Raw genomic sequence first — 17,792 nt, forward strand, 5'->3', positions numbered from 1 at the left:
GATCCTTTTAAACCAGTTGCCAGATGCATGAGCATCCACAACCCCTTTCTGCAGGCCTGAAAGAGCTCTTTAGGTCTTTGCATGATGACACTTTAGAAGTAAAGAGAGCACCAGACTCCAGATGTCAGAGGTGTCAGTAAGACAGAACCCATCTGTTTCCCCTTTTGAGGTTCTACACATTGGCATCTAATCTGGAACATCTGATTTCTTTTGGTCTGAAGATGTGATAGAAATGTTTACTTTTTCCATGTTTTTTATTTGGGGTTTCTTTCAGTAATGAAAATGAGTAAGGAATGTCAATTCTAGGGGGCATTTCTTTGAATGTTAATACAATGCCTGTCAATGTCTTCACCTTGCTTAAAGATTTTCACCGTTTGTTGTTTGTGAAAATTGATTCGTGGTCAAATGTATTTGACATCTTGACAAGTATTCACAAAACAGACTCTTTCATGTCAAATGTAAACAGATTTTTCACAAGTGATTTCAATTAATTAAAACTACAAAATGTAAAATAAATGACTATATAAGTATTTTTTGAAACCTTTAAAGCGACTCACCTAATTCAACACAGATGCAGCCAGCTGGGACTAGAAGTCACAGTCAGTGAGATAGAGATTATTTGAGTGCAGTGAATGTGTCTCAGGTAATTGTAATATAAAGACACCTTTTTCTGGAAAGTCCAGTCACTGTTGAATCAGTACCCCTGGCTATAACTACACCATGAAGACAAAAGAGCAACCCAAGCAAATCCATCAGAAGGTTATTGAAAAGCATAAGTCATGGGATGTACACCAGCAGAATTCCAAGTCACTGAATGTCCCTTGGAATGCAGTTACAGTTAAATCCTTCATTACAAAATGCAAGGAACATCGCACATGTATAAATCTGCCTAGAGCAAACAATTCTGAAAGCCAATGAATGACAGTGCAAGAAAGGGACCAGTGAGGGAGGCCACCAAGACACAGATGACTCCTCTTATGGAGTTATAAGCTTCAGCAGCTGGTTGAGAGAGACTGTGCATACAACAACTGTTGCCCAAGTTATTTATCAGTCAAAGCTTTATGGGAGAGCGGCAAAGAGAAAGCTACTGTTGAAAAAGCTCATGTTAAATCTCAACTAGATTTTGCTACAAGGCATATGGAGGACTGAAGTCAACTGGAAGAAGGTTTTTTGGTCTGATGAACCCAAAATTAAGCTCCTTGTCCATCGGGCTGACACCAAACTCTGCATATCATCACAAACTCACCATCGCTACCAGGAAGCATGGTGGTGGCAGCATCATAGTGTGGGAATGTTTCTCAGCAGCAGGCCATGGAAGGCTTGTAATAGTAAATGGCAAAATTAATACAGTTAAGGGAAATACTGGTGGAAAACCTGATGTAGTCTGCAAGAAAACTGCAAGTTGGGAGAAGATTTAATTATTTCCAACAAGACAATGACTAGAAACATACAGACAAAGTGACAATGAAATGGTTTAAGATAAAATAAGATAAACTTAAACAATACCTCACCAAGGAAATGCTCAAAATTTAAAGACAACACGGTGAATGTTTTGGTGTGAGAGGGTCAGAGCCAGACCTCAATCCAACAGAGAATTTGTCACAGGACTTCAACAGAAAATTCTAAAAGATATTTTCTTTACATGCTCATTGATAGGTACTTGTAAATATATTTGCATTTCCATGAAAACTACTTCTATCATGGAGTAAAACAAACACCATGCAGTGGATGTGGAAGCTGAATACATCATTTAAACAGAAACAAGAGGACAGGAGAACAAATACTGGAACCAGCTTTAAGGAGTATATTTATGAACACTGTTCCACTATCAGGCAATTGGTAAAATGCATGAAAAACTTGCATTTAGTTTATGTGTTTAATTACATATGATATGTAACATTAAAGAAAAAATTTATTCAGCATACATTGTAATTTTGAATGAAAGTACCGAAACCACAACAAACCTATGGAAAAAATACTATTAGTAATACAAGAAGTACAAGAACTAATGTAGGCAAATGAATATGCCAGTATGGCACAGGTTAAAAACAAAACTCACACAGTTAAAATTAAATTATGCATCTAAGTCTATGTTAACATCACCATTATCTGAAAGCACAGGGAAGAATGTGTGCTCTGCTGCAAGGCAAGTTGCCATCAAATTCAAAGCCAAAACCTTTCACTTTAATAAGCAGATAGCAAGCAAGACAGGGAAACTTCGCTTGGGTCTTCAGGATTCAAAGCATTTCACAAATAGCCTAAACTGCACATACACTGCACAGCTACATTTCCTGACACACTGTCTTTTAATGTACAGCAGATTAAAGATGCACTTTATCATCTCTATCAGTGGCTCTTTGAGTACTTTCAAGGTATAGTTATCTATTTTTAGCCCCTAAAACAATCAATTTCCTTTATTTATTCTCCTAAGATTCTTCTGCAGTTTAGAACAGACAGGTTTTGCAGTGCTCTCATTCAAGCCATTTATCATGAGAACAGGGGTTAAGCAACAAACTTGGTCAGTACTTAATCATGGAAGTTCCTATACTGTGAATTAAAACAGAGCCCTGTGCTCTAGGACTTTCAATCAAAATCAGTCAAAGAGGGGTCCAGCCATGACCCATAGGGTGGTGGTTGAGCAGAGGCATCAAAGGCTGTTGGGTTTTGTAAGAAGCTGGTCCCTCCTGGCACTGAGGAGTTTGGAAATGCTTCAAATCCATCTGCAGGATAGGCAGGTAACTGCACCTCCTCCGGCCTTCCTAGAGCAGGCAGGATGACGATGGGGAACTTGATCTCTGGATCTAAAGCATACTTAACATCCAGGTAAACCTGTGGTGCAGAAACAGTCTGTAAATATGGTAACTGTCATGCAGCCCTGCTGACATACAGACACAGACACATGCTGGTGACACACTTTAACAAAGACAGATACACACCCTGAGTCTGTACTCTACTTTGATGATGCTGCAGTTTAAGATGGACGCTGGTGTGGTGGGAGGGACAGTGATGATCTTGGTGACAGTCCGATTTGCATGAAGTGGGAGGAGTTCGCCCCATACTTTCAGGATTTCTTCTGTTTCAACTTTCCACTTCCCCTTTGCAAAGTAACTGCATTTCTTATCCAAACAGTACTTGGGCCTAACTTCTGAGGATGATTGGTTCTGAATGGAGGCCACCACCTTGATGCCTTCACCTGGAAAACAGAACATGCTTAATGCAGAAGTTGTACTATCAGCCTGAAGCCTAAGCACAATAAATGTGTACTACGTACAGAATATGGAACTTTTAAGGTGTGCATACGTACAAGAAAATTTTAAAATCTGCAATTCACACCTGCATTAGTTGTAGGCAGATGACAAATGAAATCCACTGTATTATTTGACTGTAAATCTTCAACATTGGGTCACAATGCTTTAATTGTCATGTTTCAGTGTACAACGTCTCGTCTCTTATTTTTTTATTGTTTGTGTCTCTGCAATTAATTATCAAGTAAAACTGTAATTTTGCAAAAGGTATTTCAATCGGATCCAAAATCACAATTCAGTAATCCTAACTTTAACTCAAAGTACATGCAAAAAATAACTAAAAGCTAGCTGGCATTATTTGCCTTCAAAATCACAGTTCAGAAAGTGCAGTAATAATCACTTTAACATTTCATTTGAATTAGTAACATTTGCTGACATTACTCATGATAAACTGCTGACCATTTGCCAAGCCAAGGAAGGCTATAGCAGCCAAACCAATATATCAGTACTGGATATAGAAAAAATGTGCATTTTAATGTTAAGTAATTTAACTTTTTACCTTTACTTTTGTCTACCTTCAGACTTAAAGGTGTACATTTACCTACAAATGACATTTTGACATTGCTTGGTGTGCTTTAAAGAAGTAACATAGAAAACAGAGGTAGATCATATGTCTATCACTGTTTTTCCTGGATGTCTCATATATTAGTGGCTTATCTGTAGACCATTAAAAGGTTCCATGAACAAATATATTTTGAGCTGCACAATGGTCAACTGCAGGACAAGAGTTTATTTTAATTTCAGTCCCACTGTTGGGTTAATCTGTGAATTTTGGGAAGATTTCAATAACATTAGATTGCATAAAATTCTAAATTACCTTGGTGGAAGCCCGTTTTTTCAATATTTACATCCATGTCTACTCCTCCTGAGTTGAAGAGCTTCATCTTCTTACCAATGTTACCTTGCTGTGGAGACTGACAGGAAAATCACAAATTGGTTACATATTGTGTTAGTTCTCATGGTTTTAGCAGCATCCAAGTTAGCAGACATCTTGAGCATCGGATTGTGAGTGTGCGTTCAGTTCAATTCAATTTTATTTATATGCCACCAATTACAGGTCAAATTGTCTCAAGACACTTTAGAGAACCCACAGAACCCCCAGAGCAAGCCCTAAGGCGACAGTGGCAAGAAAAACACCCTTTTAACAGGGAAGAAACCTTGAGCAGAACCCGGCTCTTTATGTGGGGGGACCCATCTGCCTGCTGGCCGGTGGGTTGAGAGGGACAGAAGAGAGACGTAGAGAGGTAGCGGTAGAAGGGTTATTGTAAGGTAGATTATGAAAGGTACCATCAGCATTGGATCTGGGTTTCTTTTGTGGAGAAGGGTGAACTCTGCCACGGCTTTTCTGCCTATTCCCCTCGACGTCTTCAGATGTGCTTCCAGTGTGTACAAGATGTTTCCAGACTTGCCATGGAAGGAGGACGGTAAGCTGCCAACCAGACTGGATGAGTGACAGGATAATTTTTAGGGAACAACAAGCCAGCATAAATGTGTTCATACACTATATTGCCAAAAGTATTCGCTCACCTGCCTTGACTCGCATATGAACCTAAGTGACATCCCATTCCTAATCCATAGGGTTCAATATGACGTCGGTCCACCCTTTGCAGCTATAACAGCTTCAACTCTTCTGGGAAGGCTGTCCACAAGGTTTAGGAGTGTGTTTATGGGAATTTTTGACCATTCTTGCATTTGTGAGGTCACACACTGATGTTGGATGAGAAGGCCTGGCTCTCAGTCTCCGCTCTAATTCATCCCAAAGGTGTTCTATTGGGTTGAGGTCAGGACTCTGTGCAGGCCAGTCAAGTTCATCCATACCAGACTCTGTCATCCATGTCTTTATGGACCTTGCTTTGTTCACTGGTGCACAGTCATGTTGGAAGAGGAAGGGGCCAGCTCCAAACTGTTCCCACAAAGTTGGGAGCATGGAATTGTCCAAAATGTCTTGGTATACTGAAGCATCCAGAGTTCCTTTCACTGGAACTAAGGGGCCAAGCCCAGCTCCTGAAAAACAAGCCCACACCATAATCCCCCCTCCACCAAACTTTACACTTGGCACAATGCAGTCTGACAAGTATGGTTCTCCTGGCAACCGCCAAACCAAGACTCATCCATCAGATTGCCAGATGGAGAAGCTCAATTCGTCACTCCAGAGAACGCGTCTCCACTGCTCTAGAGTCCAGTGGCAGCGTGCTTTACACCACTGCATCCCACGCTTTGCATTGTACTTGGTGATGTATGGCTTGGATGCAGCTGCTCGGCCATGGAAACCCATTCCATGAAGCTCTCAGCTGAAGCACTGTTCTTGAGCTAATCTGAAGGCCACATGAAATTTGAAGGTCTGTAGTGATTGACTCTGCAGAAAGTTGGCGACCTCTTGGCACTATGCGCCTCAGCATCCACTGACCCTGCTCCATCAGTTTACGTGGTCTACCACTTGGTGGCTGAGTTGCTGTCATTCCCACACACTTCCACTTTCTTATAATACAGCTGACATTTGACTGTGGAATATTTAGGAGCGAGGAAATGTCACGACTGGATTTGTTGCACAGGTGGCATCCTATCACAGTTCCATGCTGGAATTCACTGAGCTCCTGAGAGCGACCCATTCTTTCACAAATGTTTTTAGAAGCAGTCTGCATGCCTAGGTGCTTGGTTTTATACACCTGTGGCCATGGAAGTGATTGGAACACCTGATTCTGATTATTTGGATGGGTGAGCGAATACTTTTGGCAATATAGTGTATTTAAAGCCAGTGGTTAAAATATGATAATTGTTGATTAAAATGCATTTTTTAGAGACAACTCACTGTGCTGGAATCTGAAAGGGGAACGGGTAAACATGGAAACCCTGGCCAACAATATTATTGCCTGAAAAGCATTAAAACAGTCACTCAAGGCTTCCACCACTAATTATAAAAAATGTTTGTAAATCTGATCATAAATTAATTTACAGCTATATTAATCTCTTCTCAGAATGGCTGCTCATATAAAAATTGACAGTTTATTAAATGCCCTGAAGAACCAATTTAAATACCCCTAAGACACAAGATTTAAAGGGAAGAGATTTTTTTAACAGCATATAGCATTAATAAACTATATTTTAAATAAACACAATTTAATCACAATAGCAGGTTTCTAAACTGAATGATATAGAGTAAACAGGTCACTTACCCTGGCCCTCCTTGATGATAGACTGCTTGACACTGAAGTACTTCTCTTTGCTGTGGTATGTTACAGTTGGTACTGCCAGCGACCATTTGACTTCTGCTTTTCCCTTCAGCTTTACGATGAGCGAATCTATTTGGCACTCTTTTGACAATTCTAATGTAATTTGTCCCATAATAGCATTACCACTTCTTAAATTACCGCTGTTGCCGTTGGGACTAAGCCCAACTTGAAAGCTCTTAATGGTTGACATTATACGCTGTGCAAAGCGACAAGGACAGGAATGGTACAGGTGACACAATGAGAACAGTGGTTTTATATGTCTTGACGTGAGTAAGCGCCCATGCGCACAAATAGATATGATTTTGGTAATCATTAAACTGCATGGCCCTAATTAGAAACAGCCCAGTGGATCCTAAACAAAGAAATATCTAAGAATATAAAATGTTGCTTTGAGGAAGAAAATTGACTAAAATAAAATTTTATTTCCAGTGCATTATTGGTGAAAGAATGCAGATTACAGAACAATCTCATGCTTACTCTGCTTACAAAAAGCCTGGTCACATATGCTACTACATGGTGCTGTTGACTCTTTCCAGTGCAGGAATCCTTAATCTTCTTGTTCTGATAAGACTTTCCTAGTAAGTGAATAAGCTTTATCTGCACAGCATTTGAACCAAAACCATCTTAGTGTTTGTAAAAACTATTTTAAAAAATTAAAAAGTGATAAATACATCTGAATAAAGAGTAAGCACACACTTTTATAGCCATGTTAGATTAATGCTCTAAAAAGTGACTCATACTGCTATGACATGAATTGATATTGCCTATCATAGTCCAAAAGGTTATTTAGCATGAGCCTAATAGGCTCTAGCCTGGAGATATCAAACTGCCCTTAAAGCTGTCTTGAGAACAGGTGTGAGCCTTTGGACAACTTGACTATCATTGATTTTATTACTTGTGCACTTCTGACAGCGATGTCCTCGGTGTTCTTGGTACAACAATGTGAAGTAAGTGTGGTGATGTTTCTGACAAGATTGTGGAACTTTGTGAGAAACAGTGGGTGCTGAGTGGGTGCTCACTGTGGTGAAAAAAACACCAGAAATTATCTTTGTGTTATTGTATTTATTTCAAAGGTAAGCCCAGCTACTCACTTTCTCTTTAATGTCAACTGACTGAGGCATGTTTTCATGGAGTGCACACATGACGATGCAGCCACAGGCCTCCAGCAGCTGTCAGTTACCTTGTAAGACTCTACCAAGTAGTCAGTGGACAGAGGGGGGAGTAGGAAGAGTGGATTTAGTCAAGTCTGATGTATTATTATTATTATGCTTGTAATTTCATCTGCTTGGTTCAGTAAAAATCTAAAGTTGATTGAAATGCAGAAGGGCAGGATAAATGTGCGTACCTCATTGTTTTGTAGCTGCACTTGTTTGAGTATTTTCACAACAAACAAATCAGGGGTTTGAGAGAATTCCTCTTTGACTGGTTCATTCTCTGTTTCTCAGCACTTTGTACAGCTCAATACCAGAGATAAATGACACTTGGTAAGGGTTTCCCAACAAACACATAAAGGCCAAACTAAAATTATATGACACATACAGCAGACAGTACTTGAAAATATTACATAATAAGAGAAGCATCTTTGCTCTTCTCTCCTGTGCACTGCCCCCCGTGGGAAAATAGATGGATTGCAACACATTTGCAACCATGATGCAGTTCTAAAACAGCAAAGGCAACATGTTTATAGGTCTGATGACTCACATAGATTTAATTCCACTTACTTAAGCTAATATTCATACGATGATATCATTAATCTTTAAAGTCTACATGTGATGCAACCTGGGTTTAGAAAGAAAGCAGTGAAGGAAAAATCGGAGTCTTTGCTGGAGGGTAGAGACACCTCAAATAATATTATTTCAAGCGAACATATAGCAGCTTTTAAGACAGACAGATGACAATATATTGCTCAAGCAGTCAAGCCACCTCTTATTTCTGATTAACAAATCACCCTGAGGTGCAGCAGCTGAAGCTTGTCGGCATTAATTGTATGTCAAAGTGTTAACTGACTCTGGAAAGGAGCTTAATTTCAACACGGTAAACTAGTTTTGTATGTGTAACATTTACAATAGCGCTTTCATTTTCACACAGCAATATTATGAAAGCAGCAGCCTGAGATAGTGTGAACTCTCATTTCAATCCAATAATGAAACTCGACAAAAGTCGGTGAAATGATTCGATGTGCGGAGCTGCTCTCAGCTATTATCAGCCACTCATCTGAAGTTAACATTAACATACAGAGCACCGGCTGAATAACAAAGAAGAGGCAACCTTCCTCCAGGAAATTAAGCTGACGATGTTTGCAGTGATGCATAATTAAGTCAAAAATATTTCATTTAGTTTACCACATTTGCAGCGATTTCTCTACTGAATGGTGCCAAAAGGGAATATGGTGCATCATATTGAATTACTTCAGCCGTTTGCATGATAGATATTTGTCGTCACCATCATTATAAGAGGACAGACTTCTGCAAAATCATCTCAGCTACAAGAAGCTTGTGGGGGTTTTGCCTGTTTTAGTCATCCAAAATTTCAATGGGATTCAATTCTGTTTATTTTTTCATGACTGGGCCAGTACATAACCCTCCATATTTGAGCCAATTCTTGTGGGCTCTCTGTTATTATCCTGTTTAAATATCTACTTGTAGATTAGTTTCAACTTTGAGACAGCCTGAGATAATCTTCAGATGCTCTTTGATATGATGCAGAATTCATAGTTGAATCAAGGACTGAGAGCTGTCAACTCCCTGAGGCAACAAAGCAACACCAAACCAGAACATTTCCACCACCCTGCTTCACAGATGTTATAAATCTCTCCTGAAAAAATTGTCTTTGAGTTGTTCAAAACATGTCTGCAGTTTTATCTTTGATTTATCTGTCCAGAGCCATTATTCTCAGTTGTTCAGTCAGCAGCACTTTGACACCAGCAGCTGCATAGCTACCTGCAGATCCTGTAATAAAACTTTGGGGTTCATAGAGACTTTCTTTTACATTTAACGGTCTAACTCTGGGGCTAGATTTGCTGCAAATGGCCAGTCCTGGACAAATTGACAGTCATTTAAAATCAACACCACTTGTAGATAATTCCACCACAGTACATTGAGTTATGTTAAATAATTAAAGATCTTTATAATTCACTTGCTGGACTAACAGGCATTCACAACCACTTTCTGAAGGCCCTAAAGAGCTCTTTAGGTCTTGGAATGATGACACCACACAGTGAGTATGTTGCGTTTAATATTAGGCACTATTTTAACGAGGATCATGAGTTTGCTTGTTCTAATATGTACAATATATACAATATAAAAATACATCAGGTTAAAAAGGGGAAATGAACTTCAGATGGGAAAAAAGAACATACAGAACACACTTAAAATAACATCGCAAATCATTGTTTTCATGATATTTATATCACAGTGCAAATTTTTGGTATTAAATTCTTCAGAGTACCTGCGACAATCCCTTGATAATTTATCTGGGGTTTAGTGTTCATTTCATCTTTTGATTGTTTTATTTAGGCTGCACAAATGTTTCTACATATCATATGTGGTCCAGCAGGACATACTCTCAGAAAAATAATGGTTCTTTACTGGTTCTTCAGAAGGTTCCCTGGTTGCCCCAAATACCAGCACCAATTGAAGAACCTCTCAATTTAGCCAGAAATTAGAACAGACTGTATTATTAAATAATCCAAATATCATCATGAACAGTGAGTAATGCTCTTTACAGTTTCAGGCTTCTTGCCATATGTTGTTCTGTCTGACGAACAGTCCAGAAACCAAAATACATTATAATGAAATGGACTGAAAAATGTTGCAAATTCTATTAAAAAATCAGACTTAAAAGCTCTATGTCTCTAGCTGTCAAATGCTCTCGGTGACTTCTTGATTTTTAGTTTGGATTGACAAATTAACTTAAGGTTGTAGAGGTTTACGCTACTCATCACAGCGACGGACGGTGTGTTTATCTTACTGTGTGTCTGAAGATAACATTGGTTGGTTCCAATTAGCGCCTTTATTTTTCTAAGTGTACAAGGTAACGTTTTATTCAGATTTATTTGTTAGGTTTTTTTTTATAGCATAGCGTTTTTTTTCTTATCCACAAATGTTTTGCAGATGTTAGGATCAGGTCAGGGCTCTGGTTGAACCATGTTTCAACAGACACCCACTGGCCACTTTATTTGGTACACCTTGCTGGTAAAAGGTTAGATCCCCGTTTTCCTTCAGAACTGCCTTAATTCTTTGTGTCATACTTTCAACAAGGTGTTGGAAACAATCCTCAGAGATTTTGGTTCATATTGACATGATAGCGTCACACAGTCGCTGCAGATTTGTCGGTTGCACATCCATGATGCCAACTTTCTCGCTCCACTACATCCCAAAGGTACTCTATTGGATTGAGATCTGTTGACTATGGAGGTTGCTGGAGTACAGTGAAGTCATTGTTATGTTCAAGAAACCATTTTGAGATGATTTGAGCTTTGTGACATGGCACATTATCCTGCTGGAAGTAGCCACATGGTTAGCAACAATACTCAGGTAAGCTGTGGCTTTTGAACAATGTTCAGTTGGTACTAAGGGGCCCAAGTGTGCCAAGAAAACATCCCCCACACTATTACACCACCACCAGCCTGAACCATACAAGGAAGGATGGATCCACGCTTCCAAGTTGTTTACGCCAAGTTCTGACCATCTGAATGTGATGACATTCTGCATTCCTTGGTTGTAACAACTGGCTATTTGAGTGACTATAGCCCTTCTGTCGTCTCCAACCAGTCTGCCCATTCTCCTCTGACCTCTCACATCAACAAGGCATTGTCGTCCACACAACTGCCGCTCTCTGGATATTTTCTATTTTTCAGACCATAACCCTATAGATGGTTGTGTGTGAAAATCCCAGTAGATCAGTTTCTGAAATACTCAGACCAGCCCGTGTGGGACCAACAACAATGCCATGTTTAAAGTCATTTACTTTCTTCTCCATTCTGATGCTTGGTTTGAACTTCAGCAAGTTGTCTAGATCACGTTAAGTTATTTGTAGAAACAAGCAATTGGACAGGTGTACCTAATAAAGTGGCCAGTGAGTGCAAATTAAGTTGTTTATCTAGATACTGTATATAGTGCATTAAGTTTAAGAATATGAGTTGTATTCATAAAATGTAGCAGAAGGCAAAAAAAGGAGTGCTGATGACAGTAACATTTTGATGTTTTTGCTTTTTGTATGGTCAGGCAATCTCCCAGACGTCTAAAATATTTTTATTTTATAACTAAAAGCTAAAGCTAAAGAGAAGCAAGCTGAATCTATTTATCTATACCTACATATATTGATAGAGTAGTCATAGGTCTTATTAAATCTTTAAGAAAGCAGCAACTATGACAAAGTACATATATAACCTTTACTGTTCAAAACATCAGAAACAGCTGTGTTTTCCTCACTGTTACATCACATTTAATCCCTGCGTCATTGTTTACAACGTTAAGGTTTGGACAGCAGATGTGGCATTATTGGCTGTAGCAAATTCATCAAAGCCATGGACCATTTTCAACTTCACAAAAGTACATCACAAAACATTTCCTTCATCCCTACCCATAGTACAACACTCTGTCAAAGACTGCCCATGCTTACTACTTGAGCGTGTTCGCGTGACCTCACAACTGCAGACTGTAGCTGAGCTGCAAGCCATTGTGTTCAGCTGCTTCTCACATTCCACACATTACTTCCAATGCTGTCATACTATACTAGTTGGCGAACACTCTCAGGCATCATAGTGGAAGTGTGAGGGTGAAAAATTCAGTGGTTGTTCAGTATAGTACCAGAATGAACACACTGAAAACTAGATTATATCTACAACAAGTTATTTAGTTACTTTACATCTAGTATAACATGAATCCAGCACTGAACTGTTGTTCAGTCCATTTAGAAACAACATCTCATCTGACAACATGTAAATTCAGGACAATTTGGCGTTTAGATCTACAAGGAGTTCTAAATCTTCTCTGATATGTACCTGTCTATCAGTCAGTTCTCCCGGCTGCCTGTGTCATGATCATGGAATACTTTATTACCATGATCCTGCTTAAGCTTAATGAAAGCTTGTCTGATGGCAGTAAGATACTATAAGGCAGCATCCACAAAGCAGTTATGTCTTTGGCTTCTATTTAATATCCTGAAGAATTCTTTGGCATTTAAATAAGACACTATGGTGGATACTGTATACACATCTAAAACAATATTTTTACCATTACACTGATATGCTGACATAGATTAAAAACTTTTTGTGTGCATCTTTAAAACAATAATATGCAACAACAATTTCATTCTGTACAGTGAACACACAGTTGTCATGACAAATTTGTAATGACATTCTGCATGTATTAAATCTACATTTTTTATAGACATATACAGATAATGAAAAAAATGTCAAACCCAGCTATAAATGGTGAAGGGCCATGTTTAAAGGTGCAATATGCGATTCTAATCCAAGACTTTTTGCCATTTTCAGCAAATGGTTCACTATACCTGTTGGTTCTGTGTACCCAGCCCCGGCTCTGTGAATGGGGAACAAACAAAGTGACTCTGATTGATTCCAGCGTGTCCTGTGCACGTTTAAGTTTGTGCTCATGCACAGAACAAGGTGGAAGGGAAGGGGAAGTGAGATGGAAGGAAAAGGGGCATTGGGGCTTACAAGGATAGTAAATCTCCCACACACTAACAAGATAAATATGCTAACAAACTAAATATCAACACTGTTTCTCCAAAAAGCTTTCCTGTGAGCAGAATGATAATATGAAGGTACAACTAAGGTACTGTTACTTTCTGTCAACAGCACTCAATTCATTTGCACTATTGTAGGTGCAATAATAAAGCAAATTAGGGTTATGTGTGAATCAGTACAATGGTATTAAAACACCTTGACACATGCAAAACATCAAGGAGTAAACAATAAAATAAGGTGAGATAATATTTGACAATGGGAAGAATATATTTTCCACCTGAGAAGCAAAAGATAAGAAAATGAGACAAAGCAAAACCTGCACTGAGCTGTAAAAAATTCAGTTATTAGTGGTGAATGTCAATCCCAGGCAGAGAAAATCCTGTAAGGCTCTCCCAGCAGAAACAATCGATAAAATTCAGAAATTTGCTCACGATGAAGGTGGGGAATTAGTGTGTGCAGAGCCATCATAAAGGATGATGGGAACCAGTACAGTGATGTCAGGAAAAGCTCGTACACAGAGGCTCACCTACAGAAAACACACAGAAAACGCAAGAAAACAAGATGAACATGCCTGAAGTCCATTATGAGGCTGAAAGCAAGAAAGAGATGGGAATCCAATTTTGACTTATTTGCCCCATAAAGCCACAATGAACAGCAGACTGAATTACAAACAAATATATGCTTTCTTCCAACATCTGATAGCTCTGGTACTAACCTCGATTATGTAATCAACCACCAAGATGCTGCAATTTGAGACGGTGAGATATGCGGACGAGGGAATAGTGAGCTTTAGCTCAGTGTGCACATCAGAGGTGTGAGCGGCGACAGGCTCTCCGGACACTGATTTAAAGCGTTTGACAACCTCTCTGTGGCGTTCCCTTCCCTGGGTATACAAAGTCTGCTTCTGTTCCAGCCTCGCCTTCGGAGTAGCAGTTTTAAACGAACCATTGCTAATGTTGCAATTTATCTTCACAGTTTCACCTGGTGGGAGGACAAAGACAGAGTCAGGAAGGGGTCATTTCAATGAAATTTTCTAAACTTCAATATCCTCCTTATTTCATTACACAGATGCATGGACGGAAAAACTATACCAGGGATGAAGGCCTTCTTCTCTACAGTGGCTGTCATTGTGAGAGGACCCGAAGCACAACACAGGCAGCACAGCGTCATGCTGTTCGTGCCTGAGAGGGGAGCCTGCAGAAAAACAATACAGTGACAGAGTGACAATTAGATTTAATGTGTTCATTTTGTATCATCAATTGATTTTTTAGGCCCAGATTATAGAGAATATAGACAAAAGTCCACCTCAGAAATGCTCAAATCCAAACTAAATATTAACTATGTGTGATAAATATACATGAATTGTAGAGTTGGATAGTATGTACTGCTATAATCTATGGTTTTCAATCATGAACTGCCCTTTCAAGGTCGTCCACAGCATTTTAATTGGATTCAGAATGGAACTTTGACTCGGCCACTCCAACTCCTTCATTTTGTTCTTTTTGAGCCACTCGGAGGTGGTCTTATTTGTGTGCTTTGGGTCACTGTCTCACTGCATAAACCATGTGTGCTTGAGCTTTAGGTCATGAACTGATGGGTGAATATTCTCCAGGAGGATTTTCTGATAGAGAGCAGAATTCATGGCTCCATCACTTGTAACAAGTTGTCCAGGTCCTGTGGAAGCAAAGCAAACCATCACACTACCATCACCATGTTTCACTGTTGGTATGACGTTCTTCTGTGGAATGCTGTATTAGCTTTACACCAGATGTATCAGGACTCATGTTTTCCAAAAAGTTCCACTTTGGACTCATCAGTCCACAGGATGTTATCCCAAAGTCTTGGGGCTCATGCAGCTATTTTTTTTTTGCAAATGCCAGCCTTTATGTTCTTTTTGGTCAGTAGTGGTTTGCACCTTGCAACTCTCCCATGATGCCATTTTCACCCAGCGTCTTCCTTATTGTAGAATCATGTAGATGGACCTTAAACAAGGCCACTGAGGTGTGCAACCTATAGATGTTCATCTGGGTTCTATTGTGACCTCCTGGACTAGATATTGATTCACTCTTGGAGAAATGTTGGTCGTTGATCCACTCCTCGGAAGGTTCACCACTGTTCCATATTTTCTCCATTTGTGGATAATGTCTCTCACTCTGGTTCTCTGGAGTCCCAGAACTTTAAAACTGACTTTGTAACTATTTCCAGACAGATAAATGCCAGTGACTTTGTTTTGCATCTGTTCTTGAATCTCTGTAGAACGTGGCATCATATGCTGCTTTTTGGGACCATTTAGCTACTTCACAATGACAGATGGGTTCTAGTCAAGTGATGTTTAGATTCAAAAAGCCTGGCAGTAATTATATGTGAGTGTAGCTGGTGAGACTGAACCCAACTGCCAAATGAATTTAGTCATTTGGTAGACTGGTAGCTAGGGGGGCAATTGCTTTTTCACATAGGTCAAGATGGGGTGGATAGCATTTTTCCTTCAATAAATAAAATCATCATTTAAAAACTGCATTTTGTGTTTTATTGGGTTATCTTTGTCTTACACTGAAATGAGCTTGATGATCTGAACCTTTCACATATGATACTTTTTCACCGCTCTGTATTTGTGTATTGAGTGGTGATGCAATAACATAGAGCACACTCAAAAGTACAGGCATATGAACTGGATTTGACTTCCATTTTGTCACTTTTCCAGTGTGCACTCATTATATAGTAGGTATTCAGGAACTCTGTGGGATTAGAAGGAGTCACAGCTGGTGTGTCCCAAGGTTGTTAAATTTAACTAGGAATATATAGAACCTGTCATTCCAGGCCTTTGGGGTTAATCTGGAGGATCAATCTCAAAGAAGATTCCTGTGCCTGGTTACACTTATTCCACAATTAACGTGCTTGATCACATCATCGCAAAGATGAACTTTTCCACAACAGACATAATGAAACATGGGTGAAAGATGACTCAGGTGTGATTAATACTGGACATGTCGGCTCACTGAAGAGGCTTCATGGAGTCTGCTGTGGAAAATCACACACATTGCAACATAAAGTAGGAAAAACATTGGAGATTAACAATGACTGAGCTTTATTTTAATTTTTATCTTTTGCCCTGGTCATTCATGAGCATCACTTACCCACAGGTATGGCAGGTTGGTATCAATGTGATGCACAAAGTTCAACTCTGTCTCAAAGTTCTTGGACAAATGCCAGGGTCTGTAGATGTCCACTTTCAAGGTGTATACTATTTTCCCTTGAGGCCCGTGGAAAGTGGATGGGAAATCTCTGCAAACAAATAAATGAATCCCCAAAATGGAAACAAAACAGATTCAACACCCTCACATATTACGACTTCGCAGAAAACAGCTTGTGACATGCTTTTGCGCCTTAAAGGTGATGATCATTCATTCACATCAAAGCAGATTTGCTGTCTCTGTAGCAGACACGGGAGAAATAAAAACCGCACCCAAACAGGAAGCTGCTCATACTCACCCCTGTGGGAGTTGACATGTAAACGGATACACATGAGTGCCGGGGGACAGTTTGGTTGTCTCACGGATTGCTGCAAGGAAAACACAACCTCAATGAACTTTCTAGTGGGCAATGATCAAACCGTTTGCGATCCAAACAAGTGCATACCGCCGTTTTCCTGCAAAATCACGCCTCTGTAATTGAAGTACTTCATTATGGCCGAGTAGTGTTTTCTGTTCCCTCTTCCTCCTCCTCCTCCGCTGGACCAGTGGACATGCGCCACTCCTGACAACGCCACCGTTATTGAGGTGATCTTCGTTTGCTTTGTGATCTCGAAGGAGATATGTCCTGTGACTTGGTCGCCACTGGAGAACGTGTTCCTCTCATTGAGCCTGTCAATACTGACGCTCAAGTTCTTGATCGACGAGCCAAACATCGCTGAGAGGGAGTTTGGGGGAGGAAACAAAAACAAGGAATCAGAAGCGCTCGGATAAGTTTGACAGGAGCAACAGTTTGGAAATTCGCAATCAAAAAGTCCGTGCAAAGTGATGAAAGCAAGCATCAATGGCTGACAACGACAAAGCGCAATAAACAGACTCCATAGACGAGGAACATTTGCGCAGAGCCTCCCAAAGTCATCCTGGGGCCAGCCCTGATGGGAGGAGCCACGGCCCAATAACAAGTCAATCCCTTTGATCAAGTCCAGCCAGATCCTACATACAAATGATTAGATCAGCTATACAAATCCTAGACCAAAGCATACGTGAGTTATTTCCTCACTTCATACTATATTATTAATCAATTCTGCTTCTTGTCGCTTCGATGTTAAAGGCTGCAACACTAACAGAAAGCTGTAAGAGGAGACTCCCCTCTACAGACCAGTGGTTAAATCATAAAGGCCATCTGTCACTGGTTAGTCCCTCTTTGAGTATTGCTTCCTTTCTTCCTCTGTCCTTGTCAATAACCCACACAGGAATGCACTGTAAGGTAATTGGGTTCCTACTAATTATGTAATATATTTATTAATCTAATAAGCTATGACATTTTTTGTGAAATCAATCATTTCCATCAAATTAA

General features: G+C 39.7%; 1 protein-coding gene across 1 annotated transcript; it reads right to left on the reverse strand.

Moving 5' to 3' along the window:
• Positions 1-1,396: 1,396 nt before the first annotated feature.
• Positions 1,397-17,360, reverse strand: LOC111576024 (uncharacterized). The gene is made up of 12 exons (XM_023281514.3): positions 16,884-17,360; positions 16,737-16,806; positions 16,382-16,529; positions 14,339-14,441; positions 13,963-14,228; positions 13,679-13,773; positions 6,479-6,795; positions 6,115-6,175; positions 4,593-4,746; positions 4,123-4,219; positions 2,937-3,193; positions 1,397-2,829 (listed from the first exon to the last, which is right to left on the reverse strand). Exons 1-12 carry the CDS (start codon positions 17,275-17,277, stop codon positions 2,584-2,586), a joined length of 2,208 nt encoding a protein of 735 aa, XP_023137282.2. The 5' UTR covers positions 17,278-17,360; the 3' UTR covers positions 1,397-2,583.
• Between the last annotated feature and the right edge of the window lie 432 nt (positions 17,361-17,792).

The sequence above is a fragment of the Amphiprion ocellaris genome, chromosome 6, assembly GCF_022539595.1.
Source record: "Amphiprion ocellaris isolate individual 3 ecotype Okinawa chromosome 6, ASM2253959v1, whole genome shotgun sequence".
NCBI lineage: Eukaryota > Metazoa > Chordata > Actinopteri > Pomacentridae > Amphiprion > Amphiprion ocellaris.

Coding starts and splice junctions, on each gene's coding strand:
- LOC111576024 (XM_023281514.3), bottom strand. CDS start 17,277: ATGCTTGCTTTCATCACTTTGCACGGACTTTTTGATTGCGAATTTCCA. Junction 14,442..16,381: donor CCAACCTGCCATACCTGTGG/GTAAGTGATGCT, acceptor GTTTTTCTGCAG/GCTCCCCTCTCAGGCACGAA. Junction 6,796..13,678: donor ACTAATTCCCCACCTTCATC/GTGAGCAAATTT, acceptor ACTCACGTCAAG/ACATATAAAACCACTGTTCT.